Raw genomic sequence first — 21,889 nt, 5'->3', positions numbered from 1 at the left:
GAAATAAGATAGAACAAGAACCCATACAGACAAGTACTGGGGGGGGGGGGGGGGGAGGGGGGAGGCAGGCCAAGACAAATCAGATGTGCAGATGCTCTTAGTAACATGAATAGGAAAGATGAAGGAAAATACTGTGCACTTACTGAAAATATAACAAAAAAGTTAAAAAGTAGTTTCTCTAGAAACCACCAAGTACTTGATGGGTTGGATAACATTGAGATAGAAAAGGGTAGGGAAAATGATAGATTAAAAAAACAGCTGAAATGAAGAGGGAGACAGACAGACAGAGAGAGAGAGAGAGAGAGAGAGAGAGAGAGTTTCCAAGGTCACAGCCCAGGTCACTAGAATCACAATAACAGCTTTGGAGTAGGTTCTCACTTGTTCAAACAGGAGACACAACCATTAGTGCATGAAGCAAAGTGTAAAGAAAATCTCAAGAACTGTGGGCAGCATGGGGAAGCCTTAGATGTGATGAGAAACAATACCCAATGCCAAGAGAATAAGATGATGAAACAGATGTAACATGTTACAAAAAGTAGTATAAAACTGCACTGCATCAGAATATACTGCAACGGAGACAGAAAAAAAGTCCAATAATGATTCACCAATGAAAAAGGAAAACAACCATTTAAAAAACTGGATGTAGTGAAGTGTTGATGTCAAAGGACATTGTGGAATGTTTCAATACTCTCAGTGAGAAGAAGAAAGAAAAGAAGCTGTACCAACATATTTGAAGAAAGTGGCAAGTGCAGAAAAAGGTGACTCTATGCAATTGCCATGAACTGTCAGTGCAATAAATAAAACATCGTGACCTAATTTTCTGTGGTTTTTTGTACAGAAGAGACAATCATCAGGTATAGATTGTGATGTATGGAATATAATGTAATTGAATAACTGATTATTTTTGTGGTTATGTGAAGTAGGGAATATGTTAGATTCAGTAGTAGCAGCAATTCCCAGGCAAAAAAGTTTTACAGTCAAGCTATTTTTATGCCAGGCAGAGTTGTACTGTGCTGTACTGGGCCAGTGTATGAGATCTTTTCAAAAAATTTTGTAACATTTGTAAGTTCATGCCAATGATGTGTTGGAGAGAAATTCAGTTGGCAATCCTGCACACACATGTATTTAATGTGTAACTGCTGGATGGTTCATTGTTGCATGTCTGTTAGCTATTGTTCAGTGCTGTATTGAGTAGAACATTGTGTCGCACAGTTTGCGAATTTCAAGATGGCAGGGGTAGAGGAGCAATGCGACTGCTTTACATTTTGTATGAAACTCAATAAATGATTTATAGGCACTCCAAATGATTTAGGAAGCCTGCAGTGATAAGTGATTATTGCATACTTGGTGTTACAAATGGTTCACATGGTTTAAAAATGACCGGACTTAAGTTAAAGATGACCCTCATTCAGGACACCCTTCAATGTCTGCTGAAAATGCTCATGTCAGGAACATAAGCAAAATTGTGCATGCCAATCGAAGACTGACTGCCCAAGAGATTGCAGAAGAATGTAACATTTCAGTTGGATCATGTCATGAAATCCTGGCACAGCATCTTGGAATGCATTGTGTTGCCACCAAGTTTGACCCACAGCTCATGGTTCAAGGCCAGAAAGACCTTTGCCTCACACTGTGTGAAGAGCTTTTGGATCGTGCAAATGAGAATAAGATGTCCTGTAAGAGAATCATAACTGGTGATGAGATGTTGGTCTACATTTATAATGTTGAGACTAAGGTTTAATCTTGACAATGGGTCGGGAAATGTTCTTCAAGCTCAAAAATCCTCATCAGGTCAGGTCAACTGTCAAAGCCATGTTGATATTGTTCTTTGACTTTGAAGGGACAAACTGTTAATCAGAGGTGCTATCAGGTCATATTGTGACACCTGTGAGAAAATGTGAGAAGGAAACAGCATGAAATGTGGTAAGACAGTTCATGGCTCTTGTATCATGATAATTCACTCACACATTCATCCATGTTGGTGCATAACTATTGCACAAAAAATGAAATCACTGTGCTGCCTCATCCTCTGTGTTCTCCACACATAATGCCTGTGGAGTTGGGAACAGTGTATTAATTGTGGAGGAGAGTATTTTGAAGGACACCATGCATAATAAGTAAAAGATAAGCATAGAAAAATTTTGTGGACAATGTCCCAGAATTTTTTGAACAGACCTCTTAGGCTACAAATGGGACTGTGCAGAAGTTCCAGTGAACATGAATTATTTTGTTTATTTATTTTTCTATTTACACTTCAAGTTCCTTAGGACCAAATGGAGGAGCAAATCTCCAAGGTGATGGAACGTGTCAGTGCATGAAATTATAACATAAAAGGAATAACGGATAAAATTAAAATGTTAATAAACCTGAAAAAAGTCAATTCATATGTTTATGAACCCAAAAAATCTCAGTCCATAAGTTTAAGTAAAAGCAATCAACACTAAACAAGAATCAGCTTAATTTTCAGGGAACTCCTTGACACAATAGGAGTGATCCATGAGGAAAGTCTTCAGTTTTAATTTGAAAGTGCATGGATTATTGCTAATAATTTTGAATTCGAGTGGTAGCTTATTGAAAATGGGTGCAGCAGTATACTGAATACGTTTCTGCACAAGAATTAAGGAAGCTGCACAAGAGTTAAGGAAGTGCGATCGAAATGCAAGTTTGATTTCTGCCAAGTACAGACTGGCTGAAAACTGCTTATTCTTGGGAATAAGCTAATATTGTTAACAAGAAATGAGAGGCCAGTGTCAAAGTACCGAGACTCATGAACTGTGGTTGACAAGAGGTTCGTGAACTTACACCACTTATTGCCTGAACTACCCATTTCTGAGCCAAAAGCTTGTTTAAGCCGTGCTTGTACTGAAAGTAAACGTAGGGTTATCAAGTGCTGCATGTGCAAGTGCCAAGATAAAGTGATAGCTGGTATGTTTGTGGTGTTTTGACTGTTCCATGCATATGTTACATATTTGGTGGAGGCTATGGATCTACAGATGCAGGTAGGCCAGGAGCAGTGGGCTTGGCAACATGTCATGTGTTAATGAGCTGGCCCCATACTGGTTCTATAGAACTTCAGTGGAAGCATGAGATAATGTCACGTGCAGGGAAGATGCACAATGACCTGCCTAAGAGACGGCAGCAGATCAACACTCTGTGGCACTCGATACTATGCAAACATATCCCTACAGTAGGCTATGACCTCTCATTCATTTGTCAAAAATAGGGGTCTACTAGTGGCAGCTGACCAAAATGCGACAGGCTGCATCCTTTCATTTCTAATCAGGAATTGGTTACATAATAAACTTTCAGTGAGGATCCATATATACATTCGTTCTCACAGTGGCCTCACAGTACCACAAGGTTGTGGCACTGGACCAACACCACCAACTGAGGCTGCTTAACAAATAATCTGAGAGTCAAGCAAGAGTCAGGGTGCTGCCTGCACCTTTCTGCAGACCAGTTTATCCAGATAGATGAAAATTTCAAGTGTTAGTGAGTATCACAAATGTAAGCAAGTGCAATGTTTAAAGAAAGACAATGTATTATTAATGCAGATGGATGTTTTTTTATTCGGTCTTGTGGCAGACACTTTTATTAAAAATGTTATCAAGTCTAATTTATCATTCTGTATGTAATGTCTCATGTAGTTGTAGCATTTTGGTTGAGAACAACCTAACACAAAAGATAGAAGTTAAGAATAAATATATAGGTGTCTATGCATGTATTTAGGTGACATCTGGGCATTGTCTATTTTGCTAAATTGTAGACATAAACCAATGTTCATGTTTGCAAATAATATAACTTACACCATAGTGTATTCTAATACACTCTGTGTATTTGCACTTCATATAACATGTGTACAGGAAACACTTAACATAATTTCTGCTGTTGGATTATCAACATACTTGATACAAAACAGACCCTTTCATTGTTTGCTTTATGTACTCTGAAATGTTTAATGAGTTTAATGACTATTATATCTTCTTCGTACTTGTCATGCATATAATTTGTGCAAATTGTTTGTTATTTTATGTATGTATAACTCATTTTCATACTTATGATCAAATATCTGTTTGGATATCAGCAACTTAACAAATCCAAGTCAAAGCTGTAAAATTCTGCAAACTTTCAGTGTGTGAGTAAGTTGACGTGTAGTCCTATTAAAACTTGTTCTAAAGCCACAAGTGAGGGTACAGCCACAGTTATTTTTAATTTTTTTTAATGTTTAGAGTTGTCCTTTTATGTGGATGAGATGTTTCTTTGTAAATTTCAAGAGGCTTCAAATTGTTAATTTTTGCTAAAATTTATATTTTACAAAATAGTTAAGGGTGGGGATCTAAGGAAATCATGATTAGCATTCGTTATCTGGTGAGACAATAGCTTTTAGCATCCTCACTTCACAGCTTTTCTGGAGGACTGGGCACTGTCATGTCACACCACTGGTTCTGGTCAATAGTGAGAATGCAAAGTCAACAGCAGGTTGGATCTGGTGGAGTTATCTAGTGAAGGAGTTGGAAGGCAGAATTGTGTCAAATAAAAGTGCAAAATGTTTAATAGTTGTATTGAGAAGTTTAATTAATTAATATAGGCAAGTTGAACAGCCTTTGGCTTTTTGGAGTGAATGGATTGGAATTTGTGAATTTCATCAGCATGAATGCAGGAAATATGTTTAGGCAGGTTTTAATTGTTGGAAGCTGACTAAACTATGTAAAAGGACCATCTGTTAATGCAGAGGACCTGTACCAACATTTGTGATGGAACATGATCAGTATAGTTGGAATCACTAGGGACAGCTCGCATCTAATTGTCTTATTTTGACAAAAGCCTTTTAATACTCTGTAAAATTTATCATGCTGTGTCATATTTCCCATCTCATTTACACTTACTTCCTCTTTTCTTTCTACAATATAGTCTTAAAATTCATTTTGTTTCCATATCCCTCTGTAAATTCCTTCCACCTTTCAGCATTCTCTGTTTTGCTTACTACTGGCTTGCTGTATGAGCTCTTAATATTCATAGAGGTGCTTCTCATTTCTCCAAGAGTCTCTTTAATTTTCCTCTATGCAGCATCCATCTTTCCATTCATGCTTGTACAACTCTGAATTTCTCCTTTGTCCATTCCTGCTTTGTCAGTTTGCATTTCTTGTCAAAGTCCTCACACTTTTAAGTGTTTCTATTCTCTTTTGCCTATTTCATTTATCTTATTCTGTACTTTCTCTTTTCATTAATTAAATTCTATATATAAAGTGGTATCCAAGAATTTCTATTAGGCCTTGTCTTTCTAACTATTTGATCCTCTGATGGCTTTTCTCCATTCATCTTCTATTGTATATCTTCCTGCTGTTTCAGTCAGTCAGTGGTTGATGCTCTCTTTGAGACTCTCAACAATCACTGTTTCAATTTATCCAGGTCTCATCTCCTTCATTTACTAGAATCCTATTTTGATTGGCAGTTCAGCATCAATAAATATTGTGAAAGTCCAAATTTGGCCCTGATAATTTCAGTTTAAAATTTGTCTTAAAATCTCTGTCTTATCATTATACAATTTAGTTGCAACCTTTTGGTGTCTCCAGGTTTCTTCAGTGTTTGCAGCATCTGTTCATGATGCTTAAACAAAGCGTTTGTAATAATAAAATTGGCTTTGTACAAGATTCTGCCAGACACATTTCCCTTTCATTTATTTCCCCCAGTACTTGTTCTCATACAATTTGTCCATGTTTTTCCTTTCTTGCTATCAAACTCTAGTCACCTATGACAATTAAAATTTTGTCTCCCTTAACAACTGATTAATTTCTATTATCACATCATACATTTATTCAAACACTTCATCACCTGTGTGACTGGAAGACAGATATACTTCTATTACTGTGATGAGTCTTGTTTTTTTTTTTTTTTTTTTTTTTTTTTTTCATCTACATCTACACCATGACTTACCAAACGGGAAAGCGCTGGTAGATAGACACAATTTAAAAAAATAAAATAAAATAAAATAAACCACACACAAACACACACACACAAAATTTCAAGCTTTCACAACCAACAGTTGCTTCGTCAGGAAAGAGGGAAGGAGAGGGAAAGACGACAGGATGTGGGTTTTAAGGGAGAGGGTAAGGAGTCATTCCAGTCCCGGCAGTGGAAAGACTTACACTAGGGGGAACAAAGGACAGATATACTTCTGTTACTGTGTCTGTGTGTCTGTGTATGTTTGGATGGATAAATGTGTGTGTGTGAGTGTATACCTGTCCTTTTTTCCCCCAGGGGAAGTCTTTCTGCTCCCAGGATTGGAAAGACTCCTTACCCTCTCCCTTAAACCCCACATCCTTTCGTCTTTCCCTCTCCTTCCCTCTTTCCTGACGAAGCAACCGTTGGTTGCGAAAGCTTGAAATTTTTTTTTTTTTTTTATTTTTTTTTTTTTTTTTTTTGTCTATCTACCAGCGCTTTCTCATTTTGTTTGTCATGGAATCTTTGTTTTTAATATATTTTTCCCATGTGGAATATTTCTTTCTATTTTATTTATACATCTATACCGATACTCTGCTAATCACCATGAAATGCATGGCACAGGGTATTTTCCTTTTGTACCAGTTATTAGAGATTTTCCTGTTCCATTCACATACAAAGTGTGTGAAGAGTGATTGTTTGTTGCTTTTGTGCATGCAATAAATATTCTAATCTTATCCTCATGATCTCCCTGTGGGTGACACATAGGGGTTTTGTCATATATTCCTAGAGTCATCATTTAAGACTGGTTCTTGCAACTTCATTAATCAACTTTCTCTGGATAGGTGCATCTATCTTCAAGAGACTTCCAGTTCAGTTTCTTCAGTATCTCTGACTCTCCATCATGGATCAAACAAGCCTGCAACGCTTTGTGCTGCCCTTCTCTTTATATGTTCAATATCCCCTGTTAGTCATATTTGGTACATATCCCATACACTTCAACTATAGAACCAATGATGGGAGTGATTTGTAAGCAAATGCCTTTGTAGACTGATTGAACTTCCCCAGTATTCTACCAGTAAACCCGCTTTAACCACAACTGAGACTATGTGATCATTCCATTTTATATCCATACAAAGTGTTGCACACAGGTATTTGTATGAGTTGGCTGATTCCAACAGTTACTCATTGATTATAGTTATAGGATACTATGATTTTTCAGTTTGTAAAGTGCACTATTGCACATTTCTGAATATTTAAAGCAAATTGTCAATCTCTGCACCACTTTTAAAATTTATCATGATATGACTGAATACTTATACAGCTTCTTTCAGACAGTACTTCATTATAGATAACAGCACCATCTGCAAAGAGTCTGAGGTTAGTGTTAGTATTGTCTGCAAGCTCATTAGTACACAAAATGAAGAACAAAGGCCCTTCAACACACTCCTACAGGACACCTCTGAAGTAAACTCTACATCTAATGATGACTCTTCATCCAAGATAACGTGCTGTGTCCTCCCTACCAAAAAGTCTGCATCCAGTAACAAATTTCACTTGGTATCCCATATGGTAATACTTTTGACAATAAATTTACGTGTGGTACTGAGTCAAATGCTGTTTGGAAATCAAGTACTGCATCCACCTGACTGCCTTGATCCAAAGCTGTCAGTACGTCACGTCAGAAAAGTGCAAATTGTTTCACATTATAAATGTTATTGTAACTATGTAGTACACAAGACCAGTCCTATGTAACTCAAATATGGATTTATTCATGACATACTCAACTGCAACAGAAGACAGACTCCCATGAATCCAGATGTAACAAGACACTGTACGCTGATGTGAACAGCATGCTGAAAGACACACAAGAGGTCTATTTAGCACTGCTCCATGCATATGTAAGTCTGATGGAACATGGTGGAGACCTCGGCATGTGAATGCCTCCCACAAGTGGCCTCCAGTGGCTGGCTCACACTGATACAGTTTGTGGCCAATCAAAACATGCATGTGCGGCAGCACCATACACACACACACACACACACACACACACACACACACACACACACACACACACACACACACACACACACACTGGTCACAGGGTATAATCCACCTCCCCCTTGTGCAAAGTGGGCATCCAGACAATGGAGGAGACGGCAGTGGCCTGACAAAAGCCACATCCATGGGTCGGGAGTGGTGGCAGCCAGAGCCAATGGAGGGGGCGCGACAGTGTGCCACGTGGGCTAGAGCACGGGAGGATGCAGGCTCACCTGCAAGTGGTGGGCCCTGGTAGTGCCCAATGATAACATGAGGGAGGAGAGTGCCATTGCCGTCTTGATGTTGTCATTAGCAGGTGGGTCCCACTGCAGGAGTGGCAGAGCTGGACCCACCAGTAACAATGTCTGATGTGATGATGGAGAGGGGACTGGTGGAAGTGGCCCAACTGGAACAGCAGCCTGCAGCAATGGATCTGAGTGAGACCTGAGACAGACTGGCACCCTGTGCTGGGAAGCTTTCACTGATCAAATATTAAATGCTCTGAATAAGTGAACACCACTCATTGATTGTGTGAATCATGAAATTCTTCTCAATAAGCTTTAGTATTGTGGTATGAGTGAGACAGTGCACAAATGGTTTGATTCATATTTAACTGGAAGAAAGCAGAAGGTTGAAATTAACAGTACAGATAGTCTGCAAAAATCAGTAGAGACTTCTAACTGGGGAGGTATTAATTATGGTGTCCTATGGGGTTCTGTCTTGGGTGCCTTATTGTTCTTAATATATATTAATGACTTGCCATCCTTTATTCATGAAGATGAAAAATTAGTTCTTTCTGCTGATGACACAGGTATAGTAATCACACCCAACAAACAAGAATCACCTGAAGAAATTGTAAGTGATGTCTCTTAGAAAATTATTATGTGGTTTTCTGCAAAGGGACTCACACAAAATGTTGAGGAAACACGGTATATATTTCTATACAGCAAACAACATAACACCATTGATGAATATAGACTTTGAACAGAAGTCTGTTGCTAACACAGAATATTCAAAATTTCTGGGTGTACGCGTTCATGAGAAACTGAACTGGAAGAAAAATATTGATGATCTGCTGAAACATCTGAGTTCAGCTGTTTATGCTTTAGGGTTATTGCAAATTTTGGTGAGAAACATATTGTCAAATTAGCCTACGATGTGTATTTTCATTCACTGCTTTGATACGGCATCATATTTTGAGGTAATTTGTCATTAAGAGAAAAAGTGTTTATTGCACAAAAGCATGTAATCAGAATAAAAACTGGAACCCACCCAAGATCTACGTGGAGACAGTTATTTGGGGAACTAGGAATATTCACAATACCTTCACAATTCGTATATTCACCTATGAAATTTGTTATTAATAATCCATCCCAGTTCAGAAATAATAGTAAAGGGGGTAGCTACAACACTAGATGACAGGATGATCTTTACTATTCTGAATTAAGTCAGAATTGGCACAGAAAGGGGTGAATTTTGCTGCCATAAAAATCTTTGATCATTTGCCAAATAACATTAACAGTCTGACAGATAGCCAACCAATATTTAAAAACAAATTTAGAGGATTTCTGAATGACAACTCTTTCTACTCAGTAGATGAATTTTTAGAAAAATTGTGTTAAAGTGACATGTTCCACTTCATTACAAAGTGGCATGTTTATGATCTAGGAGACAACTATTAATGGAATGGAATGGAATGTACTGTCAGCCATCTGATTTATTTGATCTACCTATAAAATGTCTGTTCCTGCCACCAGTGGAAAATGATACCAATACAAATTCACCACTCTTTTAAGAACTACAGTTTTCATTTTCTTCAATAGTTCCACCCTATATGACACTGGACCTACCAGTATCATCCTCAACATTAACTTGGAATCAGAATGCAAATGATTATTGTATGATGGTCCTGATTCCATATCATCAATTTAGAACAGGCTGCTCACCTTATTTGTTTTTATATTTGCACTTCACCCACTCATTTAACATTGAATGTGCCACACTTCAAAATTTGGTGTTTTATGAATACTTAACATCCCAGTCTTTATTTCCCAAATAGAATGTTTTAGATATACTACATTGTAGTACCTTTTTCCCTCCTACACATCTTTACATACATTCATGGCATGATTAATTTCACCCTGCAAAATATAACAATTCAACTGCTAGGTCAGTACTCATCTATTAAACAAACTTCAGCCTTTGCAAATATATAAATCACATGACAATAAATTCACTTACTGACTGACAGTCTGAAAACAGTTGAATTATATACCGATAAGGCAGTACTGTGACACATTTTGCGTGACTTCATTCACAGGCCACCAATACGCATTTGTTTATTTCCCACAGTGACACTGAATGTATATCCACAGAGAATATTCTATAGATAAATACTCTGCAACTCATTGGCTTCTGAAGAGAATATACCACGAAGTGTTCACATTTGCCATCAGGAAGCAGTAGCGAAAACGCTAACAATGTATTGGTGATCAACTTGACCCCACCTGATAATCTTCACCCTTTCTCATAGAATTTTAGGAGAAAAGGATACCACTCACCAAATCTTAGAGGCACTGGGTTGTCAGCAAGTGCCCAGGGGAGGATGGAAACTTGCTGCCTGTAGAACAAATCTTTCAATGAGCTGGAGTGCACATGCACATCATCACCCCCCCCCCCCCCCCACCCACACACACACACCACACACACATATGTGTGCACATACATTGACCCAGCTCAGCTGAACATGCATTGCCACGATTGCAGATTGGAAAGTAGACTGGGGTGAAGGATTATGGCACATGGGGAGCGTAGAGAGAGGAAGATGTGGGAGGGGGGACTGGGGAGGGTTAAGTAGTGGCCCAGACAGATACAGCAGATTTATTGGAAGGAATGCAGGAAGGGAAGCCAGCAGTGCTAGGAATGCCACTCACTGGAACCGAAGCCAGTGAGTTCATGTGATGCAGGTTGAGGGAAGGTGACAGGACAGAGGAAGAAGTTTTGTTGAGGATACAGGTGAAGTGGGTTAGCAGAAATTGAGACCAGGAGGATTATAGGAAGAAAGATGTGTTATGTGGATAACTCCCATCTGCATAACTCATAAAAGCTGATACTGAAGGGAAGGATCCAGATGGCATGGGTTGTGAAACAGGCTTTGAACTCAAGCATTTTGTGTTCAGCAGCACATTCTCTCATGTGTGGTTAACTTTGTTCTTGACCACAATTTGGCAGTGGCGGTTCACTCTGGTAGAATTAGGTTTGTGTTCATGTCCATATAAACGCTGTGCAGAAATTACTGCTCAACTGCTACATGACATGGCTGATTTTATAGGTGACCCTGACTGGTGAGAAAGGATAAGCCTGCAAGAAAACTTGAAAAGCATATGCTGAGTGGATGAATTGGGAAAGCTTGCACCAGGATCTTTCGCAGGTATATGACGCTTGTGTTAATGTGTATGGAGTGGGAATGGCACAGGAATGGAGCAGGATGTTATAAAGGTTGAGTGGATGATAGAACACCATTTTAAAAAGGGTGGGAAGGATCATATGTAGAATGTTCTTCACTTCCAGGCATGGTGATAGATGGATATCCTTCTGATTCCAAACTCACTACCTCTTTACTTATACACCTCATCAGTTACATCCTCACACACAACTACTTTTCCTATGATATATAAACAAATTTGCAGCACAGCTGTGGGCACCTGCATCACACCCTTCTATGCCAACCTATCTCCCAAAACCCTGAACTCTTTATCTGTGGTTTATCTGTGATATCTTCATGATACCGATGCAGGCCCAATAGACCCTAATATCATTTCTCCACTACTTCAACACCTTCTCTCTCATCTCCTTCACCTGGTTCTTAATCCAACGTGCTACCTTCATGGACAACATTGATCTCTACCTCTCTGATGTCTTCATCCATACCTCTCCCCATATCAAGCCTGCCAACAGTACCTACATTTTAATAGATGTCATCACTTCCACACCTAAAAATTGCTCCAATTTAGCATGGTCACCCATGCAATTAAAGGAATTCCCTTTCTCAGTATGCAGAAGGCCTCACAATCCTCTAAGCACTCCCAAGAATCAATTGCAAATGAGCATTCCTCTCATCACCCAGTATTACTTCACGCTACAGAAACAGAACCATGTCATTTGTCAGGGCTTTGACTATCAATCATCATGCCCAGAAGTAAATGACTTCCTACCTATGATCATTCGCATCCCATCTAAAATGGTATTCCTCTACTCACCCAACCAACACAATGTCCTGGTCCATCCCAGCCCATTGCCACAAGGCTGGAAGATCCAGGCACAAGACTTGTCTGATTTACCCATTCAGTGCATCCTAATCTGGTCCTGCTTATCTTATCCCATCAGAGACAGGACCACCTGTGAAAGCAGCCACATCATTCACCTACTCTGCTGCTATCTCTGCACAGCATTTTATGTGGGCGTGACCATTAACCAGCTGTCCACTGTAATGAATGGCCATCACCAATTGTGCTCAAGATCAGAGTTGAACACCCAAAGTAGCTACAGTCATGCTGAGATGTACACACCACCATCAGCAGAAGTTTCTGTTTGTACACAATATTTAGTTTATTTATTTTCCCACAAGATTTAGTTTAGTTTTTTGTCACACTGCTTGTGCAAAGAAATTAACTGCACCTATGTATTTTACTGTGTTAACCAGTGTATTATAGTGTGGTTCTTGGGATGATTTAGAGGTGAAAGTTATTATTTGATTGATTGATACCTTTTGTGAAAAGATTTGTGTGGACCATAATTGTTATGAATCCACAAATGGAGCCACAGCACAACGGACTGCTGCGAACATATCTAATATGCATGATGTAATCAGAGAAAGCATACAGAAAATTATATATTTTTCAATACATACAATCTGATCAGTGAGCCATCTAACTTGGAGTTCTTATTTTCTGTAATCATAGTATTTCATGCACATTCAGCCATTCATATGATCTCTTTTTACTTTTACTGTTCTTTCTTTCAATGTATGGACTCGTAAACAAAGAAATAGGACAAATCATGAAATAAGTAATCCAAAATTATTGGTGCGTAAGTTTGTAGCATTTTTGTTTTGCATGTTTGTACTCCAGTTACTATGGCTTTATTTATCAATCATCATCTCTATTTGTAATTCACTGTTGCTATTTGAATTTACATATTATCATTTTGAGATAATGAGTGAAGCTGTGGACACTAGAAAATGGAGTGCCAATTTGAGAAATTGGAACACTTCCGACTTATTCTTCTGTTTGAGTTCAGTAGAAGGATGACACAACAGAAACATTTGTGCCATGTATGGGGATAATGTCAATGGACAGAATACATCAAGAAAATGGTTTACTCGTTTCAAGGAGGATCATTTTGACAGTAGTAACACTCCTCATTCAAGAATACCTTTGGTGTTTGATGAAAATCATTAAAATGCATTAATCCACAATGATCCACATCAGTATTTTTGAGAACTGGCAATGTGATAAACTGTGATCATCTCATGATTGGGAAAGTTCAAAAATCGAGTGTATGGGTACCACATGCTCTAAACCAAAATCACAAAAATCAGCAGGCAGCTAGCTGTATGTGCATCTCTGCTTGCTTGTCATCAATTGGCTTGTGAACAACACTGCCCATTCTTACCCTGTATCATTACAGATGTTAAGGGGAGGGGGGGGAGGGAGGGGACAAGCACTACAACATGTCCTTGGTTCTCACCACCCACTTGGCCTTAATTTATGTTAATTTCTTCCATCTCAGCTTTTGTTCACTGTAACTACTCTTTGCTTCACTCTATTTTACTTTTCTACATCTTTCATTGTCTTTTCTGTCTGTTTTTCACAGCCCCCTCCCACCTCTGTTACGTACAGTGCACTTAGCTTATCACTCTTATTAACTCAAGCACTATGTTGTAGTAATAATCTCTGTCTTGCATATTACCCTGTCTTCCCCCTTTAAGCTCTCAGGTTTTCAAATCTCATCTGTTGCAGTCCCCAACAATCAGTCTTTCCTTCTCATCCCGTATGGTAAGTGTTCCATGACCCACGATTCTGGGTGATTTTCCCAAAGTCTACCCCTTTCCCTAGACCTCTCCAGTCCTTTTTCTTCACCTTTTTTTTCTTCCCCTTCAGCCCTTCTGCCTGAAAAAGGATCCACTTGCTCCAAAAACCTGCCAATCACAACAGTTTTTTAGGTGTATGTTCTGCTGCTGCTTGGTGAGTTGATTTTTTATCTGTCCAATTAAATAATTTAACCAAATACTTGAGTATAGATAAAAGTAATGAAAGCTGGATAGGGGCCGCACCTGTCATGTACAAATGCACAGGGAATTGGCCACTGCTCATAAACCACTGGAATTGTTGTTGGCCAAGATCAACAGGGCTTAGGCAACTACCCCGGCCTTTGTGGCATCAGGGGACCTGAGATGAATACATGAGCATCTCTGGACACACTATAGTGTCACCTGGGATACCTGGTGTTCATGCAGCTTCTGATTCACACATTCCAGCCAGTTGAAATGTATCTGATAGTGAGGGGTGAGCAGTGGTATTTTTGGGCAAAAGGTAAAAGTGAGTAGAGGCCCCATGGATGTTTTCAGTTAGGTCTGAGGTACTGCCCACTGCTGAAAGGACATATGAGCCAGAATGTGACAACTTGTCTGTTGGGACTTAGGCCAATCTCCTTGAATGGTCTGAACAAGCATAGTGGACATGACTGCCTTTCATTAGGAACTCCAGCATTAGGTGGGTGATGGAGCCCCTTAGGGACATAGCAGGCTGTTTGCTTGCTGGGGAGTCATGTCCAAGATGTGGAGGAGACTCTGCTGACAGCAATTGAGTGTACTCGGTACACCTGGCTCTATGTTATGGCTGATGTTGGCATCAAAGATGCCTGCTACCTGAGTTTGGATGTTGTTCATATGATACTTTAGTAAGTAATTTATGTTTCTCTTCTGCACTCTGAATTGTACTTACTTGATGATTTTTCATTTTGTTTCAGCATATTCAACAAATTGAGAGTTTCAGATTTAAATAGAAACAGTAAGTAAAGATAAGCAATAACTATCTGTTTACCATTTAAATAATCTATCATTTTCTTCTTTTATGTTTCCTACTGGTCCAGCATTTACATCACAATAGGATATAAATGCCTGAGAACTATAATGTCATATGTTGGATGTTATAATAGAGGTAACTTTGAAACAAGGGAATGAAAAAATTTCTGCAGTCACCAGAATTTAACAGTTTTGTTAGTTTAGGATACCCTTAATTGGTTCTATAAAATATTTCCTGAGGCATAATTAACACCATTGTTGCAGATTGTTTGATACGGAAATAATATCCTAAAAGAAAGTACAAAAATTATAAGACACAGAAACTTAAAAGAAGTGCTGTGGAGCTAATTATAAGGTTATTTCGTCATATAGTGACATACTTTCAGCTAACTTCCAGTTGTGATGCCAAGGAAATGAAATAAAACTATTGAACTTCTTTAATTCCATTATTTGTGGAACTTCTTGAGGCCATAGTTAATTATCACTGCCATGTAACAACAGACTGAATTGTTGAATAATGTCTCCAACACCTACTTCACTCATGTTTCAATAGATTTTCAGAAATACCTTGTTTCATATTTACTACAATGTGAAAAGGATAAATTGCTACTTACCACATAGAGAAAGCATTGAATCACAGACAGGCACAGATATTATCAGCTCTTGGACTAAGCCCTTCATTATATGTAGACAAAACAAATCTCACACATATTCACACAAGCACAGCTTGCATACTCATAGCCACAGTCTTCTCCAGACACTAAGGTCTTTCTGCAACTCAATGCCTCTTCTGTGTGCTAAGTAGCACTCCAGTCTTTTCATGTTTCGTACTTGTTAAAGTATGTAGGATTATGTGCTGGGAGCACTCTTTTTTATTTCTCCTATGAACTGAGTAGTTGCAGATACTTTAAAGTTTGTGCATAATACAAGAAGCAGAATGAACAGTCCAAATGAAACCAAACTCCAAGGATTTGTAGAACAACATATCAGTAATAAGTGATTAAGAATGCAGTGTCAATATGGATGCAGCACTCTCTCTTATATGAACAGCAGGACCCTGTTTACTCTAAGCTCAGACTATTAAGAGCAGTAAAACAAAGTGAAAATTTAAAGTGAAGTGACAGTATTTTATGTTAACATTGGATGGTGTAAGAGTGAGTTTGGATAGAACAGCATGGGTGATTTGTATTAAGTATTTTTAGCAAACCATAATGTTATGGTTAAACAGGACAGTAGTCCTATGAAAGTTAGGAAGGCATGAGTGGAACCACTGAATGGAACAGAGACATCTGTAGACATGTTTTGATAGTGGACTACACAATGTGACCACAAACTTTGACGACCACATCACTGTGAGTCTTATGCTGCATCCTAAATTAACAAATTGACATATGAAATGTGGATTACTAAAACTGCTATTTAATTTTTCTTTCTTGTAGTGTGTATGAAATATACACACTAGTGGTTCAAGTCTAATTGTAGTAACCTTTTGCTCACTCATTGAGAGACTTTGATTGCAGCACGTGTTGGCTGCATGTCAAGCTGAAGTAACAAAGTCAGAGATCATATACACATCTCATATCTAATCCTTTTGTGTGCTGTGTACCTAATGTGTAGTATAGTAAAACAATGGAAAATCCAGAATGGAATGTAACAATATTATGAAAAGGAAAGTTGCTGCTCACTATATAGTGGAGATCCTGAGTTGCAGACAGGCACACACACACACACACACACACACACACACACACACACACACACACACTGGCAAATGCAACTCGCACATACGACTGCAGTCTCAGGCAACTGAAATCGCACTGCAAGCAGCAGTGGCGACTCGGTGGGGGTAAGGATGATGCTGGGGCATGGAGAGGGAGGGATAGTATGGTGGGGCTGGTGGACAATCAAGTGGTGCAGGTTAATGGAGGGCACGGGAGAGGTTGGAAGGGGGGAGGGAGTAACAGAAAAGGAGTGATGGTGGAATGATGGCTTTGTAGTGCTGGAATGGGAACAGGAAAAGGGCTGGATGGACGAGGACAGTGACTAATGAAGGTTGAGGCCAGGAGGGTTACTAGAACATAGGGTGTATTGCAAGAAAAAATCCCATCTGTGAAATTCAGAAAAGCTGGTGTTGCTGGGATGGATCCATACAGCACAAGCTGTGAAGCAGTCATTAAAATGAATGGTATAATGTTTGGCAGCATGCTCAGCAACAGGGTGGTCCACTTGTTTCTTGGCCACAGTTTGTTGGTGGCCATTCATGTGGACAGACAGCTTGTTGGTTGTCATGCCTACATAGAATGCAGTACAATGGTTGCAGCTTAGCTTGTAGATCACATGACTGGTTTCACAGGTAATGCTGCCTTTGATGGGATAGGTGATGTTAGTGACCAGACTGGAGCTGCTGGTGGTGGGAGGATGTATGGGACAGGTCTTGCATCTAGGTGTATTACAGGAGTATGAGCCATAAGGTAAGGGATTGTTAGCAGTGGTTGTGTAAGGATGGATAAGACTATTGTGTAGATTTGGTGGATGGCAGAGTACCTTTGTGGTAGGGGTGGTAAGGATAGTGGGCAGGACATTTCTCATTTCAGGGCCCAATGAGAGGTAATCCTGGTGGAGAATGTAATTCAATTGCTCCAATCCTGGGTGGTACCGAGTTACATGGGGAATGCTTCTCTGGGGCCAGACAGTGGGACTTTGGGAGGTGGTGGGAGAACAGAAACATAAGATCAGGTGATATTTTTTTTATTTTATTTTTTATTTTTTTTAGACTGCTCATCATTGTAAATGTGACAGCCATGGGTAACAAGGCTGTACAGAAGGGACTTCTTGGTATGAAACAGGTGACAGCTGTCGAAGTGGAGGTATTGCTGGTGCTTAGTAGATCTGATATTGACGGAGGTACTGATGTAGCCATCTTTGAGGTGGAGGTCAACATCTAAGAAGGTGACTTGTTGGGCTGAGTAGGACTAGGTGAAGTAAATGGGTGAGAAGTTGTTGAGGTTCTGGAGGAATGTGGACAGGGTGCCCTCATCTTTGATCCAGATATCAAAGATGTCATCAGTGAATCTGAACCAGGTGAGGGGTTTAGGATTCTGGGTTTTTAGGATTGATTTTTATTTTTCACTTTATAATTGCTACAAACATCTGTGCATATATTATTTTAGATGATTAAATGAAGTAAGTCTGATTCATTAACTGTTACACATAAGTCATCATTTAACATTTTTCAAAAAAATGTTAAATTCAAGTGAATTTTGATATTTTTGTGACACTATGAACGGCAAAGTTGTGGCATCCCCAAACTTGACTGTGTACCAAATAGTAACATAAGGGAGGCTATGGGTGTTGATAAAACAAGGTAGACATCTTAGAGATGAAATATATAAAATGTTATTGATATCTAAAAAGGATGGATGATGGCTAATGTCCAAAGAAATTGTAGCACTACCCGGCAGATATAAGAAAGCATGGGCAACCTAGGAGGAGCTGGGGCCAAGATGTGTGGGACACGATGGCTGCCAGAGGAGTACAAGAAGGAAATTGTCATGATCAGAGGAAGTGGAATATGGGAAGTTAGAAGTGGCATCAACTGTAGAATATTTGCACTATGATGATGAAATAATTTAATTTCATGGTGTTATGATTATTATTTATATTAATGTCTAGTTGTTCCTCTCTTGTATGATGAGGGTTATCATGTTGCTAATACAGAACTTCCAGAACATTCAACATGTTTTTCCCAGTGGTCACAACACTCTTGGTCTAATATATATATCTGCATAAGGTACCTGATACAAGTTATTAATATGACACTCGAAAGTCCTGTCTCAATTACAGAAGGAGTAAAGGTTTAGTGGTTTACCTGAGGTATTGAGTGACTTACATACTCACAAACAGATGGAAAATATTGATGAACTTTCAAGCATTCTTCTTTGAAGCTGCTTAACACACACTATTGCAACATTGTTCTTGCTGCCTACATTGTCTCAGCAATGCAGGCCAACTGGGCTGAAGTTCCATGATTGGTGGAAGGGATGAGAGGAAAAAGGAGGTAGAAGAGGAGAGGAGGGAGAGTGATTGATGCTTGGGAGGGAGAGGCAAGAAGGGAATAGAATAGAAATTTGGCACTAGTAAGCTTATCCTAGTGATGGAAAGGAGATTGGCATACAGTAAAGTGAAGGAGAGGATAGGTAGTGAGAATTGAAGAACTGGGAGTGAAACAGAACAGAGGAAGATAGAGAATATGGAAAATGTCAGGGTAGATTAATGGGTTGAAATGGGAAATATGGGTCAGATAGAATTGGCTGGGGACTAGCAGCAATTGTGGTCATGAGCACTGAGGTATTACAGAAAGAGAAATAAAGATTTATTCTAATCTATATGTTTGTGACAAGGAAAAGTCCCCTTTGCACCTCCCTCAGATTTAATGGTAAGATGGCCCAGTGGATGGCCTGTCAAAAACTAAACACAGGCCAGGCATGGAAACAGGAAGAAAGTGTACTGAACTGTGAAAAAAGGAGCAAAATAGAAACATTGAACAGTCCAAGCTCAAGATGTACAACATTAAGTGAACTGGTGTGGTGGTTATGCGCCCACGATGGTGGACTCCAAAGTGGGAGATCTGTGTGCAAATCTCCCTCATGCCTCCGTCTTTTCTTTTTTCACCCACAAAATTATTAACTATCTCAGTCATTGACACATCTATTCTCTTTCTGTAGTCTTGGAAATTATCATACTATACATTGGTTATAGAATATGAATATGTATTAGGAGTATATCAGCATTGCAAGTAAATGTGATGAATAGTGAGAGCAGGCAAGATGCTGCATACACATCTCACAGAAATGAAAACAACAAATAAATGAGTGTGAACTATGCTACAACAAATGAATTCAAGAGTCAAAACTTCCAAAATGGAACACAAGAGTATGGATGTAAGTTGACTACAGTGGACTGCGGAGAGAGAACTACTGTTGACGGAGCTGCCTGGTTGGCAGTGGATTGTTTGTGCCTTTGGTTGTGGGGGGTTAGATACATAACTGATATTCTGTGGGCAATATGAATCCAGCAAATATGGCTCATGACTTGCATAACAAGATCCATGAACATTTTCCAAAATTTAAGGATCTACAAGTTTGTTAAGCTATTGGATGATTGTGTAATATTTCTATGATTATTTCCTACATTTGTTGATAAATAGTAAGTATGGTGATGAAGGTACATTGCTGATTGCTGCATGACTGTGTGTACCAGATGATGAGAATGTTGATGATTCATACAAAGAACATGAAGAAGAGATGCTGTGACGATGTCAATCTGACATCATTTTGTTGAGTTACATGAAGGAAATATTCTAGTATAGAATACCATCCAAACCAATTAAATGATGCAACCATAGGTTACGGATTGAAGTTACAAATAAATCCAAGAAGTTTAAAGGGATGGAGGCAACAGCACAGTTAAATACTACAATGAAGTTTTGGAACAAGGTGGAACCCAAAGACATTTCATTGAATTAGAAAACCATGTACACCAACAATTTATTCAAACCAGAAATGAATTAAGTGCAGTGCATGATAAACAGTTGCAAATTTGGGGTTTGCATTATGCTAAACACATAATTCTGGACTTTAAGACTTCCTCATTGACTACTCATTTTCAAAAGGAAGTAAAAAATTATGAGCAGATATATTACCAAATATGAGAGCTAAAACAATGCAAAATGTGGGAAGAACTTGTAAATTTTTTTGTGAAGTTTGTTAAGCCAAGTAAAGTCAAATATCAACAATATGAAGATGCAAATGTCATCAACACAGCTCAGTTCAGTTTTAATGATAAAATGGAATCAACCCACATATCATTAGTCGGAGAAATGTAGTATAGACCAGCTGTATGCCACCTCCCACAGTTACACCATACTGTATGCCCTTAACAAAGCAAGATTTATTTTACTTACACTTTACTTGTGTTTATCTGAAATAAGTGGTTTATTTGGACTGCAAGTTCAGCAGCAGATGAATGGAGTACTTGCACAAATCCCTAATGTTATTGTGAATTGTAGTGTATCAGGTAATATTGAGGAAAGACTAGTGGAAGATTTTAATGAATGTGTGATTGGTACTTAACTGCATAAAGATTTTGCTTTACTCACTGACAGCCATACAGGACAGAAGCCCAAGCTCTTACACATAATCGTCTTTGCTCTCTAAGTTCCAGGACATGTTCAGATTTGCTTGGACGTATGCAGGATTTGATGTACTTGTGTAAAACTCCAAAAACATTAAAAACCTATGTTTTGATAGAACACAGGAAAAACTGTGGGATTATGAACTGAATCAAGATTTGTTACACTTTCCTGACAAACTATTACATTTTCATAATTTCTTTGGTAGTAAATCAGGGAAGGAGCATATATCAGTCACTCACCAGACATACAAGTTAGATGTGTTCATAAGAGATTCCTATTATATGACACACATACTTTCACCAGTGTGATGTGTGTCACACCAGACAGGTTTCCCAGTGGGAGATTCAGCTCACTTTTCGCCTTGTCATCTGAACATGCAGTTCCCATTACAGAGCCATTTCCTTTCAGATGCTAATAGAGTAGTTTTGGGGAATCAACTTTCATTGTAGATCTCTTCCTTAAGCCTCACAGTTGCAAATGGACATTACACCATGTCACAGACATAGATTTGAATGCAATGAACAGCTGGACAGTTTGTAATTATATATATATATATATATATATATATATATATATATATATATATATATATATATATATATATATATATATATATCGAGGGAGGGAGATTT

The 21,889-nt window shown here is 38.7% G+C and overlaps 1 protein-coding gene across 1 annotated transcript in view; it reads left to right on the top strand.

Annotated features, from left to right (window-relative positions):
• Nucleotides 1-21,889, top strand: part of LOC126280670 (uncharacterized) — a 283,317-nt gene that overhangs the window by 47,762 nt on the left and 213,666 nt on the right. Inside the window, exon 4 of the mRNA XM_049979787.1 lies at nucleotides 15,010-15,050. Within this exon, the coding sequence (XP_049835744.1) occupies nucleotides 15,010-15,050 (41 nt within the window). The remainder of the gene's footprint in view (nucleotides 1-15,009; nucleotides 15,051-21,889) is intronic.

The sequence above is a fragment of the Schistocerca gregaria genome, chromosome 1 (genome assembly GCF_023897955.1).
Source record: "Schistocerca gregaria isolate iqSchGreg1 chromosome 1, iqSchGreg1.2, whole genome shotgun sequence".
Classification (NCBI taxonomy): domain Eukaryota; kingdom Metazoa; phylum Arthropoda; class Insecta; order Orthoptera; family Acrididae; genus Schistocerca; species Schistocerca gregaria.
This window is presented reverse-complemented; position numbering and strand designations above follow the sequence as displayed.